This window comes from Bidens hawaiensis, unplaced genomic scaffold (assembly GCF_021521415.1).
Source record: "Bidens hawaiensis isolate Kalapana, Puna unplaced genomic scaffold, B.hawaiensis_p1.1 tig00023985_1, whole genome shotgun sequence".
Taxonomy (NCBI): Eukaryota; Viridiplantae; Streptophyta; class Magnoliopsida; order Asterales; family Asteraceae; genus Bidens; species Bidens hawaiensis.
Window position 1 is genome coordinate 284799 of NW_027493769.1, and position 16171 is coordinate 300969.

Sequence of the window (16171 nt, forward strand, 5' to 3'; positions counted from 1 at the left end):
AACGTATTTGTTCCCAACAGTCCTCGACTAACATAATCCTAACGACGTTAATTGCAAATCGTCGGAAAAAACGTTTTTTTTACCGGAAAAGTCACATTTATTGCCGGAAAACACCACCTGAACACTACCACCACCACCAATTGACTCACACCAAGCAACCACCATCACTCTAGCACCACCAACCGATTCCAACGATGGTTATAGAGTTCCGGCGATCTCAATAATTGGGGCTTTTACTAGAAAAGGGTTTCTAGAGTTCCGATACAAAGTTACAAAAATGTCTAAGACGGAAACTTTGAGTTTTGTGGGCAAAAAACGTTTTTTCCGGCGATCTGCAACTAATGATGTTAGAATTATGTTAGTCATGGACCGTTACGAACAAATACGTTAAAGGTTGAGACAGTCAGAAGTGTTCGTTAGGTGTGACTGGCAGCGACCAAATGACGAAGACTGAGATTAATAAAAACCAATATACCTATAAACAAACCACACGAACCATCTGCATAATGAACTCGTTTATTTTATACCAGTTATCTATAATACAAAATGATTCTCAATGGCATTTATTGCAACTTCTTAATCACAATTTGGTCCAAAAGTATATTGGCTTTAAATATCACTAAATAGGATCATTACATGACTTATTATATCTTTAAATGAACCAACCTATAGATATTATATTATATATAGCAACATATAAATCACCTGCAAGTGTTACATCAGAAAATGATCTCCAGACTTGATATTCACCGTTTAAACGTCACACTTTATAACGGGAATTCTTTCTGAAGAACATCGAGATTTCGCGAATCACACGCTTCCATCATATCATTCCTCGAAGCACAGCTGCAAACAAAATTATTATATTTTTAAATAAAAACAAAGAAGTCCATAGATATTGGTAAATTAAATATCAAGTAATATTATTCACCTTAAGGAAATTCTTAAATATTGCCATGCGTTATCTGCCTTTGGATTCATCGCTAACGCACGAACGTAGTAACGAATCGAGTCCTCGTACATACCCTGTAACATTAAATTATTATCATATATAACAAATACAAATAGAAAGTTTGGTGCCGCAAGTGCCTTATTGGGCCACTTGGCGGCACCGAACTGGTCCACAAAGTGTGTTTTTGTTTCTTTAGTTCAGTCATCGTAACGAATGTAACGAAAACGAGCGAACGGCAATTTTTTATTTTGTTTTAGTTCTGGATCGACAACGATAGGCTTTTACCAACGCTCATGTTTTACCGACTCATGTTTTACCGACCGACGTCACCCTATTGGTCCACCTCAACTTTTATACTTTTTTGTTTTATATTTGGTTTTAATTCCGGTACAACATCACGCGTTATCGAAACCGACCAAATTCGCGTCGACTTACCGGCTCAATGCTTGGGGCAACGCACCGGGTAAAAAACTAGTTATCTTACAAAATTAATTCATTCCCTATCACTAAATAAATGGTAAATACAAAGAAACAGAAAGAAAGATTACCTGATTCGCATAACTAATACCCATGTTCGCCCATGCGCGAACATAATTCGGCTTTAAATCCAATGCCTGCATCACAAAAGCATATCATAATTTATTTGGCTTAAATATGATAAAATATAAATAATAATAATAATAATCAATTACATGTTGGTATGCATATATTGCATCAGCACTCTGAACACTATTTGCTTGTGTTGCACCAAGTTTGTTCCATAACGAGTAATCTCGTGGCTTGAGTTTTAACGCTGTTTGGAACGATTCGATTGCTTTATCATATTCTCTTGAAAGATTATACAAAACACCTAGTACTATGTGTACATCTGCGTCCTCGGGTGACATTTGAGCTGCCTCATTAAACGATCTAGCCACCTGTAAATTTATAATAGCACCGTTAAAAGTCATAGTATAGGATTACATATATGATATTAAAGCACTCACATCGGCATAATATAGAGAATCCGCAAGTTCAGGTGGCGCGATTTTCCCGTACTCTGGGTGGTTTTGCAGCCAACTATATAAATATTTTAATGCAGCTTGTTGTTCCAATTCTGTATTATTAGAAAATGATTAGAAAACATTTGTAATAAAAGAAAGATAAAATTGCACACATGGTGCATGCGGTTTGACCAAGTTGCATTTTTGGTCCCCCTATTTTAAAAACCGTAAACTTAATTCAAACATGTGTGAGACTCGTGAGAGGGTTGCGCTTTTAGCCCCCGCCATTAATTCAAGATTTTAACGGAAAAGTGATGTCATGTGCCATTCATGGGAGGATAATTGTGTTTTTTTTTTCAAATTTAGAATCCTAATAAAACACTTTTTTTAAACTTCAAACGTCGACTATAATCGTAGGCGTTGAAATCGACGTTATGCGTTCTGAAGTTTGTAAGAGTTTTATTAGGGTTCCAAATTTATTAAGACACAACTACCCTCACATGAATGACACATGACATCGCTTTTTCGTTGAAAACGAACAGGGATTAACAGCGGGGATAAACGTGCAACGCTCCCACAAATGTTTGAACTAAATTTGCAATTTTTGGAATCTAGAGACAAAATTGCAATACGGTCAAGTCAAACCACAGGGACAGCTTGTGCAATTTTCTCAAAACAAAATAAATAGTTAAGATGCATATTATATACCATTTGTATGGCTCACTCCAAGTGCAAGAAGTACTTCCAAGTTTCTCGGGTCAGCTTCATGTGCACGCATCATTGATGCAATTGCCTGTTATAACAGTTGAATCTAATGATAAATATAGAGTTGAATAATTATTAACTAATGATAAATATATTATAATAATGGAAACCTGTTGGTCGTCATCATTTTCAGCATGCGCAACACCAAGTAACCTCCAACCTTCAGCATTATCAGGGTTCTTTAAAACTTCAGCTTCTAAAGCAAGAACCGCTTCACTTAAAAGACCTTTTCTGAACAGTTCTTGACCTTCTTTCAGAGGTTCAGGATGGCCCACATAAGGGTTCAAATCAGAGAACACGTAAACTCCCCTTGAACTGTCGCCTTTTTGCTTCAAAACAGTTTGTTCGTTTAAGTACCTACAAAAATTACTCGTTACTATCAATTTACAAACAAATAACCGTCTTCTTTGACTTTACTTTGACCAATATGAGACTTACTCATCATATGCATTGGCCCAGTTATCAGCAGAATCATCTAGTATCCCTTCGCCAACCTGGCGCCCAAATTCATCTGCCCAATCATTGACTTCCAGCTTGGAGAACTCATTGACCCACTGTTCATCTACTGGACCATGATGCACGCGCTCATTTGCAAAATCATCAGCCCAGCTCTCAGGACCCCTAGAAACCTAAAAACACAATTATTCATTATTCACTAATATAATATTGACCACACATGTAGGCAAGCCCGGAAAGTTCTACTTACCTGTTCATGAGCAAACTGATCGGCCCAAGAAGACGGGCCCGCGTTATATTGTTGTTGAAATTCATTTGCCCAGTCACCACTTGCAGGTTTGACTTGGTTATCTTCAATAGTCAACTCCCCACGGCTCATCTTTGAAACAAATTGAAGGAACTTTGAGTTCTGCAAGTAACAAAATAATATCATCATCAAATAAGTTCACACCGATACTTGAAAAGCAAGTATGTAATGAACCTAGACATATAACCTGAAATTTAGGATTGTTGTTCTGAGCTAACGTGTGTGCTAGCTTACGAGTCTGTTCCATAGCAGCCAAGGATGGAATATTTTGACCAGCCATTCGATCAACAGATGTCATCTGCCTTTGCTCCTGAAATCAATTTCACCACGTATTAAAACAAAATAAAAATAATAATAATTATAATAATAATAAATCGATATAATTAGCTACAATATGTCCATACGTGTTCAAACTCAGAAGCCCAACCACCAGCGCCATGTTGGCGTTCAAACGATAGGGCCCACGCGTTAGGGTCACCTTGATTGACTCTGTGTTGGGCGAATTCGTCAGCCCAACCGTCTGCACCGAGTGGTCTAGGTGGCATGGCTTGTGACTCCCCCCAATATTGTTCAAGCTCGGGGTATCTTCCAGGCATCGGGCCCCTAGCCATACCCTGACTATCAATCTCTAAAGAAGATAACAGAGCATTCACCTAAATAAGCATATACATAAATACATAGATGTCAGTTGGAAAGAAAACAAGAAAGAAAAGAATATAACTTTGATTTGTGAGAAAGAAACCTGGCCATTTATGAAATCCTCACTTCGGTCAGCAAATATATGTCTAGCCATAATGCTACTACGATCGCGTATGCATCGTTTGTCCCCTTCAGACAACCCTAATACAGGAAGTTGAGTGGGACCGAAAGGAACTCCACCATGACTGCTATTAACAAATGAATGTAGAAAACTTGATAATACTCTTTGAGGTGGACCTGGATCACAACAAATTGTAAAACAAGATGGCCAATATATCCAAAGCAATCGTATATGATAAGTTGCTAACTTTACCATTTAACTCTGGTTGAAGCTGCGGTTGCCCTGGTGGGAAATGAGGCATCTGAGGGTTTTGGATTCCGTCCCAAACTTCAGCAAGTCTGTTGTCATTTGCAGCATGGAAACCATTAATGAACTCCGATCCCTGAAATGCATAATATACATAAATATCTAGAACATGGTCCAGGATTTAACAGAATTACATCTCTCTAAGGACATGGTCCAGGATAGGAGTTCGTGGAGAGTGGAGACGTAGGATTAGGATTAAGGACCCTTAGGGGAGTGTACACCTTAGGTAGAATGGGCTTGCTTTTGTCATTTACTAATGATGTATGTATGTTAGGTTACATCTATGATTACCTTTAGTTTCACTAGACATCTTCTGTTAGTGATAGCTCCTAGTTCTGCAGTTTGGATGATATTAATAGCACACTAGCACTATATATTCGGTACTTTGCTTGGTATGCAGGTGTTATCTAGAGCCAAGGGTCTCACCGGAAGCGACCTCTCTATCCCATGGGATAGAAGTATGGTTTGCCTACATCCCACCCTCCCAAGACCCTACCAACAGCTTTGCTATGGGTGGGATTTTACTGGGTACATTTGCTGTTGTTTATAAACATTCATGAACCATTGAATTTAGTAAAATAAAAACCTTATTATGTTGATGCACAGGATCTTCCAACTCGGAACCAGGAAGTGCTGCCAACGGATCTACGACTCCCGGGTACAAATTGTTGCCAGAAGAATTAAGTGCTGATGTAGGAATCTCCTGCAGCCTTTCCTGCTTGCAATAAAATGTATGTTATCTGAACTGGTCAAATCATGCATATAACCACATCCTCCATATTATGATGCGTGATCAGAAATAAGAATAGTATATCAAGAAGAACCAAATTTGCTCAAAAACTTGATAATGTTTATAGATGCCAAAGATTTCCACGTATTATTATTATTATACACCAGTTCAATAGTCTCACAGATCTTAATAAGTTTTGAGAGTTTATAATTACACAAACAATTTTGTATTGAAGCATCTCCATAACTTCTTGATCATCCAGGAGCACAGAAAACACAATAATAAAATAACCTAATCATAAGGGCTTGGATGACTACACAAATCAATAAATACAATTCAAATTTAGCAATGATCCTCAAGCTTATATACAATCAAACTGGACACCATAGTTCTCTGAGGCAGATGAACTCTAGATATATAATTATTTGCCTATTTGTCTATGACTTCTAACTTCACAATTGGAATCAACAAATAAGGTACAAGTAGTTCAAATTTGGGGGCAAGAGAACCACGAATTGCAATATGATGGAAGTACCTTTTGTATGTTAGAATTAAGTTCAATAGTCTCACACAAATCTTATAAAAGTGTTGAGAGTCTATGATTAGACAAACAATTTCCTATTTCAAGCATCTCCATAACTATTTAATCATTCAGCAACAAAAATATATATATATATACTAATTAAACAACCTAATAATAAAATTTTGAATGACTAACAATACCATAATCAATAAATACAATTCAATTCTACTTTAGCAATGGTCCTCGGGCTTATATACAATCAATTTAAACACGATAGTTTTCCAATTGAATTTTTTTTCCTGAAGAAATGAGCATAAAGTCCAGAAATACATCTTCGATAACTATATAATAATTTGCCTATGTTTCCTAACCTCACAATTAGAACCAGCATATTAAGTATGTAAGAACTAGGTTCAATAGTCACACAGAACTTAATAAAGTTTTGAAAGTTGACTATTACACAAACAACATCCTAATTCAAGCATCTACATAGCTTCTCAATCATCAAGGAACTCAGAAAAGCTAATAATAGAGCTCTGAGTAATCAATAAATGCGATTCAATTCTATTTCAGCAATGATCCTCAAGCTTATATTCAATCAAACTGGACACCATAAGTTTCAACAGAAAAATATAATAATTTGCCTATAATTTCTTTGAATTCAACAAATTAAGTACAGCTAGATCAAAATTGGCGGCAACAGAACTACATATTATGATATAATAAAACTACCTCTTGAGATGAAGAATCGATTAGAGCGTTAGCTAGAGCACCGAGAGCACGTATTTTTATTATACACCAATTCAATAGTCTCACAGATATTAATAAAGTTTCGAGAGTTTATAATTCAACAATCAATTTCCTATTTCAAACATCAACACTCAAAAGCTAATAATAGAATAACCTACTAATACAATTCAATTCTGCTTTAGAAATGATCTTCAAGCTTATATACAATCAAATTAAACATCATAAACATAACTCAATCCCAATAATAATAACAACAGTTCGAATAACTAAATAACTATCTACCTATGATTCCTAACTTCACGATTAAAATAAACAAACTTAGGTACAATTAGGTTAAAATTAATAGCAATAGAACCTCAAATTATGTGTAGTACAATTCAACTCTGCTTTAGCAGTGATCTTCAAGCTCATGTACAATCAAGTTAAACATCATAAACATAATTCAATTCCAACAACAACAACAATAACAATAACAACAGTAGCAACAATAACAATAATAATAATAATAATAGAACCTAACTTTTGGATGAGTACAGAACTCCATAAATACAATTCAATTCTGCTTTAGCAATGATCTTCAATCTCATTTGCAGTCAAGTTTTAACATCATAAACATAATTCAATTCCAATAATAATAAAAATAACAATAACAATAACAAAATAACCTAACTACAATAGTTTGAATAAGTAAGTAATAACTATCTACCTATAAGTTCTAACTTCACGATTGAAGTAAACAAAATTAACCTAGTAGGTCAAAATTGACGGCAAATAATCCACGAATTGTAACTTTTGAGATGAGGCATGAACACACAAAAACTAATAATACATTAACCTAATGATAAAGAGTTTGAATGAGTACAGTAATTAATAAATACAACTCAATTCTGCTTTATCAATGATCTCCAAGCTCATGTACAATGAAGTTAAACATCATAAACATAATTCAATTCCAATAATAGTAAGAACAATAATAATAACCTAATTACAACAGTTTGAATAACTAAATAACTATCCGTCTATGATTTCTAACTTCACAAATCACACCAACAAATGAAGTACAGAACTCAATATATACAGTTCAATTCTGCTTTAGAAATGATCCTCAAGCTCATGTACAGTCAAATATAATTCAATTCCAATAATAATAATAACCTAATAACAACAGTTCGAATAGCTAAATAACTATCTACCTATAAACTCTAACTTCACGATTGAAATTTAACAAAATTAAGTACAATTAGGTCAAAATTAACAGCAATAGAACCTCAAATTATGTACAGTACAATTCAATTCGGCTTTAGAAATGATCTCCAAGCTCATGTACAATCAAATTAAGCATCATAAACATAACTCAACTTCAATAATTATAGCAATAGCAATAACAATAACAATAACCTAATAACAGCAACTCGAATACTAAACAACTATCTACCTACGATTTCTAACTTCACGATTGAAATCAACATAATTAAGTACAATTAGGTCAAAATTAACAGCAATAGAACCACAAATTATGTACAGTACAATTGAATTCTGCTTTAGAAATGATCTCCAAGCTCATGTACAATCAAATTAAGCATCATAAACATAATTCAAATCCGATAATAATAACAATAATAATAGATAGAACAACCTAACGATAAGCTTTTGGATGAGTACAAGATCAACGAATACAATTCAATTCTGCTTAATCAATGATCTCCAAGCTCATGTACAGTCAAATTAAACATCATAAAGATAACTCAATTCTAATAATATTAGAATAACCTAACTATAACAGCTAGAACAACTAAATAACTTCATGATTAAAATCAACATAATTAAGTACACTCAGGTCAAAATAATAGAACAATCTAACGATAAGCTTTTGGACGAGTACAGAACTCAATAAATACAACTCAATTCTGCTTCAGCAATCATCTTCAAGCTCGAGTACAATCAAGTTAAACATCACTAATATAATTCAATTCTGACAACAACAATAATAATTAAATAACCTAATTACAAAAGTTTGAATAAGTAAATAACTATCTACCTAACCATTTCAAACTTCACGATTGAAATCAACAAATTAAGCACAATTAGGTCAAAATTCGCCAAGCTCATGTATAGTCAAGTTAAACATCATAAACATAATCCAATTCCAATAATAAAAATAATAAGTAATAACAACTACCTGACTACAACAGCTTGAATAAGTAAATAACTAATAACTATCTGCTATGATTTCTATCTAACATCACGATTCAATTCAACATAATTAACTCCAATTAGGTCAAAACTAACGGCAAATAAGCCGTACCTTTTGAGACGAAGAGCCAATTAGCGCGTTCGCAAGAGCACCGAGCGGATTTGACGACGAAGAAGAGCCAGGTACGGCACACGCCGCACCGCCGGTGACTAAATCACGCATCGCCATCGGTCAATTGACTGTGAGCTCTGGTTCGATTGAGCTAGGGTTTGGATAGCAATCGATAATCTGTTTGGACCTAATAATAATAATGGAAGTAGTAGAAGCTAGATGGAGATAATGGAGCAAATTATATATGGGGCGTTCTTCTTTCACAAGATAAACTAAACAAACAATTTTATATTTATATTTTCATTTGTGTATAAACTATAAATAAATATAATAAATCTATAATATAATTGCATCGCTACCGAACATTGTGTACTTAATAACTCGTATAGTCGTATGTGGTTGTTATTTGACCGTGTTATTAAAATGTTTGGACAAGAGGTAGGGCGGTCACTTTTACCCGAAACCCGATTTGAAAAAGCATATACCCGAACCTGAAATAACCCGAACCCGAACGAAGTAATTTGGGTTGGTACTCGAGTTTGATTTATAAGATTTGGGTTAACCTGAAAAATCCGAATAAACTTTTAGTTTTGAAATTAAATATATATTTTTATGTATAATAAGTTAAGTCTTAGTCACTAAAGTTATTAGAATCTGGCTCTAATCAATTGTTGTCATTCTAATTAATGGATCGATTGTTTATTATTAATTTATGAATTTCGTTTATTACTAATAGCAACTGTAATCGAACAAGCAAATCACGCCCAATTGAATACGATTATGGTTCGAGTTAGTTTTACTCTTCTTTTGAATTGATTTAACAAGTTAGGTTAGTTTATTATTTGATTATTTGTGTTATAAGCAAAAAAGAATATGTTGTTTTAGTTTTAGCATTGTAGTTTTTATTTTTTTGGTTTTGTGCTTTTTTTCTAGGATACTCGAAACCCGATTAACCGAAACTCGAAAAACCCGTGAGAGATTTGGGTTGGGTTTCGAGTCAAGATTTAAAACTTTGAAACCCGAATAACCCGATCGAAAAACCCGAAAAACGAACCCGAAGAACACCCCTAACTAGAGGTGAACAACCTGGTTTAGTTTGGGCAACAAAAATCAAAATCGATTTATGATTGGTTTTGGTTCAGATTGAAACTGGTTTCATGACCAAGTTACAATCGGTTTCGGCTCAGGTTTTTGCCCGGTTTCGGTTCGGTTCCAAGCCTACAGTTTTAAATCGATTCCAAAAAGTTTCTACATAATCGGTTTCAGTTCGGTTTTCAGGTCGGTATGGTTAGCCGCTTTAGTTGTCCACCTCTGGTTTGAACTAAAGGTGGGCAAATAAACCGGTTAATCAAACAGACATTAACCGAAACTGATTATGTAGAAACCAGTTTGGAACCGAATGAAATCGTAGGTTTGGAACCGGTTTGTAACTTTCTCCACCAAAGCCGGTTAATCGAACCAAAGCTGATCGTAACCTGGTAAAAATACAGTTTCAACCCGAACCAAAACCGATCATAAACTAGCTTTGACTTTTGTTGACCAAACTGAACCGGTTTCAACCCAAACCGGTTTTTAATTTTACACCGGTTTGTGCACTTATAGTTTGGACCAATGATCCGTGAAGCAACTCTTGTTCACATTCACAAAACAATTTTATAAAAGTGGAAGAGTTGGGTTTCGAAAAAGGTTATCAATTCCTGTTGGCTTATCAGAAAGAAATATCGAAGTGGGCTCGGTGAATTGTAGACTTTGCGAAGACTGTGAAGAAACTAGCGAATAGGGATGAGATCGGGACAATACATATACATGTACCATACCCGATTGTTACGTTTAAAAGTTCTGTAAGGAAAATTTGTGTAAAAACTGTATGCAACTTTCGTTGTATTTATTGACTTTTAGTATCTCCCTAGCTGTTTGAATAAAGTTTGACATTCAATAAAATCTTGATAGTAATTATTCATGACATGTTAAATTTATTTTATGGTTTTATTAAAAACACTTATTCTAGATAATCTTTTATTAACGTTTAACCACATAATTAGTTATCTTTATTTTTGTATAAAGCAATAAATAATATTCTACGAGTATTTCTCCTAAATATGATCCACTCACACGTTTAAACTCTTTAAACATGCCGATTAGTTTGCGTTGCTCGTTGTTTAACCCTTTTTGGTCATTTTCATTAGACATGTAGTCTCTGTTTTAGGAATAACTACTGTCTAGTCTAGTGATGACACAAAATTTGTGTCATTTGGACCTTCATTTATCCAACTATCAGAACAGGCTTCGTCTAGGCTCTAGACCATACTTTGACTATAAGGTATGATAAATTTCGTTCAGATTTGGCTTGTTCTAAAACGTTGGTAAAAAAAGCCCTTACTCAAAGTAGGATTGTTAAGAAGAAAAAAACTCAATACTAATGTATGATTCAAACCTAGACCTCAATTGTGTTGTTTTCTCAAATCTTGAAATTGTTCTTTCATTTGAATAAATTTGGTTAGTCTCATATTAGTTTTAGGGGTTTTAGAAGAGATTTTCACATGAACAAATAACAATAGGATTAGACTTGCATTTGAAGCCTTGAAGGTACAGATTTGATTACTGGCCCAATTATATGACCTTATATAGTTATATGCAACAAAACTTGGCCACAGGCCCAGGTTTTTGTTACTTATGTGGAGACTAAATAGTGTATTATAATTTAGCAAAGTAAACTACAGTGCCAAAGACACGCGGCCGAAGTTAGGTCCGATTAACCAAAGACACGCGGTCGTAACAAATCTACCTGATACCAACTGGATCGCACTGCACCGTCGTTGCAACGTGATGGTTGTGTTCCCTGCATGGACAAAGCTTATTGAGGGGCAGGGTCTGTGCAGTGGTTTAAATTAGAACGTTTTTTGCTTGATAATTTGTATATGTAGTGTAAATTTACTGGTTTTGGCCGAAAATTTGAGAATGTCCCCCCTGGCCCTCGTTTATGAAAACATCTATTTAGTTTGAGTCCGACCTCCTCAACATTTTCGATCAAGCTTCGTCAATGATTCCTTGGTTGAAAATGAGAGGCTAGAGAGACAAGCTAGAGACAAAGACTTGGTCAATCCATCCTTGTGTCCTGACCAACAAACTAAAATGAATAAATAAATCGAAAACTTAAAATTGTTTTATATTCATTTTTATTTTAATCCGACACATATGTTGGCTTTACTGAATTGGATATACTTAGTAAACTTTAAGGTGTCTTCCCCTTATACTTCACTAGATAATAAAACAATTTTAATTTCTTTAAATCGGTTTGTACCCGACCCAGTTTGGAAAACATACTTAAAAAAATATGTTTATTTTCTTCAAAACTGGTTTCAACCCGATCTAACAGGTTTGATTGGGTTGCACCTTCTCACTTTCAAATCGGTTTTAAACCTGATCAGATTTCTTTCAAACTGTTTTTGATCATGGGTTGATCAACCCGGACAGATTTTGAGCCCGAACTAGTTTGGAATATAACCTGATTTTTACATGTCTACTAGATAGTAATTTTAGATTCTTTTAAATAATTCGCTTTAAAATTAGACAACATAGCTTAAAACCTTTTATTTTATGAAATATATATATATATATGTAAACTAAAAGCACCTTATAATTTTTTTATGTGGTACACAAACTATTATGACTATTGTATCCTGGAAGCAAACGAGTTTCTTTGGAAGACTCAAAATTTTTATAAGAGATTCATATTGAACACAAACTTTCATACTAACGCTTTTTTGTCTCGTCTTCTCTTCTTGCAATTTCATTTTACTTGGTCACAATTCATCTCTAGTTCAATGTTTTTTTTTTGGATTTAGAATGCGATGGCTTGTTAGCTTGGGCGACTTTTTCTTCGTTTTTGGCTCCTTCATCTATGACTTTTTAGATTGATACAATTACCATTAGTAAAGAAAGAAGATTGATTATGGATGTCAATATGATAAACATGACTACTTGGTTGGTGATTTAGAAACATAGAAACAACATGATATTCACTACACACCTAAGTAAATGTGATTCTATCTCTGATGATATTATTAATATTAATTATTCTTCTTTTATGGCATTCTAATAGGTATTTCAAAGCTAGAATAAGTTTCGTTAATTGATTAAAAAAATCCGTTTTTGATGATGTAATTTTGGTTTTTATTTGTAAGTTTTAGAAAGTTAGTTGTTTAAAAAAAATTAATAAAAAATAATTGAAAATAGTAAATATTAGTTAATAACTAATAACCAAGAGTGCATGGTTTAAAATGACAAACAATGATGGCTTCTTTTGATAGGTATGATTATCCTCACAATTGGCATGACTCCTACACAACCCAACAAAATCATGAATATTTCCTTTTTGTACCATATTTTGGCCACACATGTGACGGTACTGCTATGGTTTCAAACATACAATGCATGGCTATTTTTGGTATAAATTACCTTATCAATATTTACAAAAAGTTATATACTATTTGGTGATTTGAGTTACATATTATTATTACAAGTTTACAACAAACTAGTTAATTATTATTCATATAAGATCATGTGTTATAGGCAATGATGAGTTTCAAATTTCACCGTTAATAATGCGTGTTTATGGTAATGCGAAATATAACGGAGTGAATAATAAGAAATTGAAAAAATAAATGATGATATGAAGCTAAATTACATAATTATCTTTCCCACGTTCGGAATGATCTTTTGCCATGTGACCCCTTTCACGCCCTTGTGTATCATTTTCTTGCGCGTAAGATGCCTACGTGGTGAGGCTTAGCATACAAACTGCGGTTCCACCGTACATAGCTTAAGATTTGATATGACCAAACAATGAAAATTTAAAAAAGTAAGATTTAATTAACTTAAAATTGTATTAAGCATACTTATCTTAAATATATATATAAACGAAACCTTTAAAAGCGCCTTGGTTGCTTTTGACATTCTCTCAATCCACCAGATTGTTTTATTTGTAAATTGAGGCTTTTCATGCATTTGACCCGAATTCACGGGTATGGGTCTCACCAAACCCTAATAACCCTTAAACGAGGTATAACATTTCATCAAACTAAAAACTAATCTCACCAAATATTTGATATGAAAAAATCCTATAAAATAGAGATATTTTAAAATTTATTATCCGTTTTTGTTAAATATTATTTATAAGAAACAATTTTATATTGAAAAAATAAACGAGTCATCAAGTCAGATAACTTTTAAACTGGGTTATAACATCGCATTTATTTGTGAAAGACCCTAAGTATGTTATTAACTTCGTTATAATAAATAAAATTAAGTCCAAAAATATATATAAATATTATAAACGAATAATGTAAAACAGACCCTGTAATATGGTAGATAACAGCTACTTTTATTTAAAATAAACATTTTGTTTTTAGATAATAAAATAGAAGAGAAAAAAAATCAATGTAATGTAGTAAACTTGTTGCAATTAATATTGTCCTTTCGAGCTTCGGCCTTATGTTTCCAAAATAAATGTTTTTAATGAGTTTTACTTTCCATTATCATCCTTTTCTAATTATAACCAACCATCTTGACTGTATTAAATGATAATAACTAATATATTTTTTTAAAATATATTTATATATGCTTTTATAATATTCTTTTAATAAACTTTTCATGTTATAATAAAATGATTCAAAGAGAGGCAAGTAAACGAGTATTGTATGAAACAATCAAAATAACTTATCATTATATCATATACATTGACAAATCAAATTCAAAAGATAGTACGACTCTAGCTGGATATATGTAGTAAATATGGACGTGCTTGATGATTGTCGAATCATTAAATGATTTTCATGTCACCGTTAAGTTGAAGTTTGGTAATAAATTGTTTATGACCAACTGATAAGGTCCACACTAATCATATCTTAGTTAAACCAGTAGATGTCTATGGTTATTGTAGTGTGAATACTCAAACGACATCAAAGTCTACAACACTATGGTTAACTTAATAACATGTCTGTTGATCTACCAAACGAGAGACGTTCATGTCCCTAACTTAGATGATAACATATATTTATCGTTCAACATATATAGTTATGATAGTCAAGATCAGGTTTGAAGTTGATACTTCGAACGCCCAAACATTATTATAGAGTGTGTGTAGGGGTGCTCTTCTAACTTACACAAAGCTCGAGCTTAGCTCAATTCGAGCTCTATTTTCAAAGTTCAAGCTCGGCTCGTGAGTAAATTTTCAAACTCGAGCTCGACTTGTCACCTGTTTATTAATAAATTTTTATAATTATAATTATTTTTATATAATTTTTTCTATTATAGTTTTATGAATAAAATAATATATATTATTTAGTTCATTTATATTTATTTGTTCATAACACTATATATTTTATTATTTATTATTAAATATATATTTAAAAAATATATATAAATGACAGGCTCGTTTAGGCTCGCGAGCTAGCTTGAACTCGATAAGTAAAACTCGGGCTCGATCAAGCCTTTTAACAAGCCGATCTCGAGCAGCTCAGCTCGTTTGCACCCCTAAGTTTGGATTGGCGTTGCTATTCAAAAGGGGGTTGCGGCACAACTTGTTGCCCGTTTGCCTACCACTTTATTGTAATCGTTTTTGAGTTTTATAAATGACGATTTTTCATTAAAAAATTAAAAAATAATAATAAATTTTGTGGGAAAAAAAGAAGATATAAAAAACTTTAATAACTCAATTTAACTCTTCCTCTCCTCCCTCTTAAAGATTCCAATCATTTCTGGTCCACCACAATATAATAATAATCCAACCTTTTTTAATTTTCCTTTAAACACTCCATTACACTTATCAAACAAATTTGTCTTCAAATATTTTGAGAGGACAAATCAACAGCAACAATTACTCTGTTTTTTTCCTCTTAAAAAACCCCTGTTTTCAAGGAATGAAAGAAGCTGTTCATTATTATTATTAACTAGTATGTTCCTATCGAGAGTTGCGCGAGAAACTTGGTAGTGGCCTCGAGTTTTAAAATGCAGATATACAAACACATCATAACGACTATCACTTCGATAAAAAAATGTTTATCTAACTATAAAAAAACTTGGTCAATGGAACTTATATACTTTGTTGTGAATACAAGTTCGTTTTAATGGCGCGACATAGATGAAGTAAACATTTCGTAATGACATTCAAAAAATTTTAAAATAACGAAACTTATATACTTTATTGTGAATGCACATTCGTTTTTACAGCGCGACATAGATGAAATAAACATGTCGTAACGGCGTACTAAAGAATCTAAAAAAACAAAACTTATGTACTTTATTGTGAATGCACGTTCGTTTTAACGACACGA

At 33.2% G+C, this 16171-nt stretch overlaps 1 protein-coding gene across 1 annotated transcript; it reads right to left on the bottom strand.

The window, feature by feature from the left end:
• Window positions 1-498: 498 nt before the first annotated feature.
• LOC143568408 (peroxisome biogenesis protein 5-like) lies at window positions 499-9044 on the bottom strand. Its single transcript, XM_077054575.1, has 15 exons — window positions 8838-9044; window positions 5116-5244; window positions 4476-4605; window positions 4206-4399; window positions 3868-4116; window positions 3651-3773; window positions 3407-3565; window positions 3139-3329; window positions 2811-3057; window positions 2644-2728; window positions 1939-2048; window positions 1645-1869; window positions 1501-1566; window positions 932-1026; window positions 499-846 (listed from the first exon to the last, which is right to left on the bottom strand). Exons 1-15 carry the CDS (start codon window positions 8952-8954, stop codon window positions 768-770), a joined length of 2199 nt encoding a protein of 732 aa, XP_076910690.1. The 5' UTR covers window positions 8955-9044; the 3' UTR covers window positions 499-767.
• Between the last annotated feature and the right edge of the window lie 7127 nt (window positions 9045-16171).

What these genes read in the sequence shown, in the direction of transcription:
- LOC143568408 (XM_077054575.1), bottom strand. Translation starts at nt 8,954, where the DNA reads ATGGCGATGCGTGATTTAGTCACCGGCGGTGCGGCGTGTGCCGTACCT. An exon ending in TTGGCTCTTCGTCTCAAAAG is followed by an intron (nt 5,245 to 8,837) that starts GTACGGCTTATT and finishes TATTGCAAGCAG; the next exon opens with GAAAGGCTGCAGGAGATTCC. An exon ending in GCTTCAACCAGAGTTAAATG is followed by an intron (nt 4,400 to 4,475) that starts GTAAAGTTAGCA and finishes GTTGTGATCCAG; the next exon opens with GTCCACCTCAAAGAGTATTA.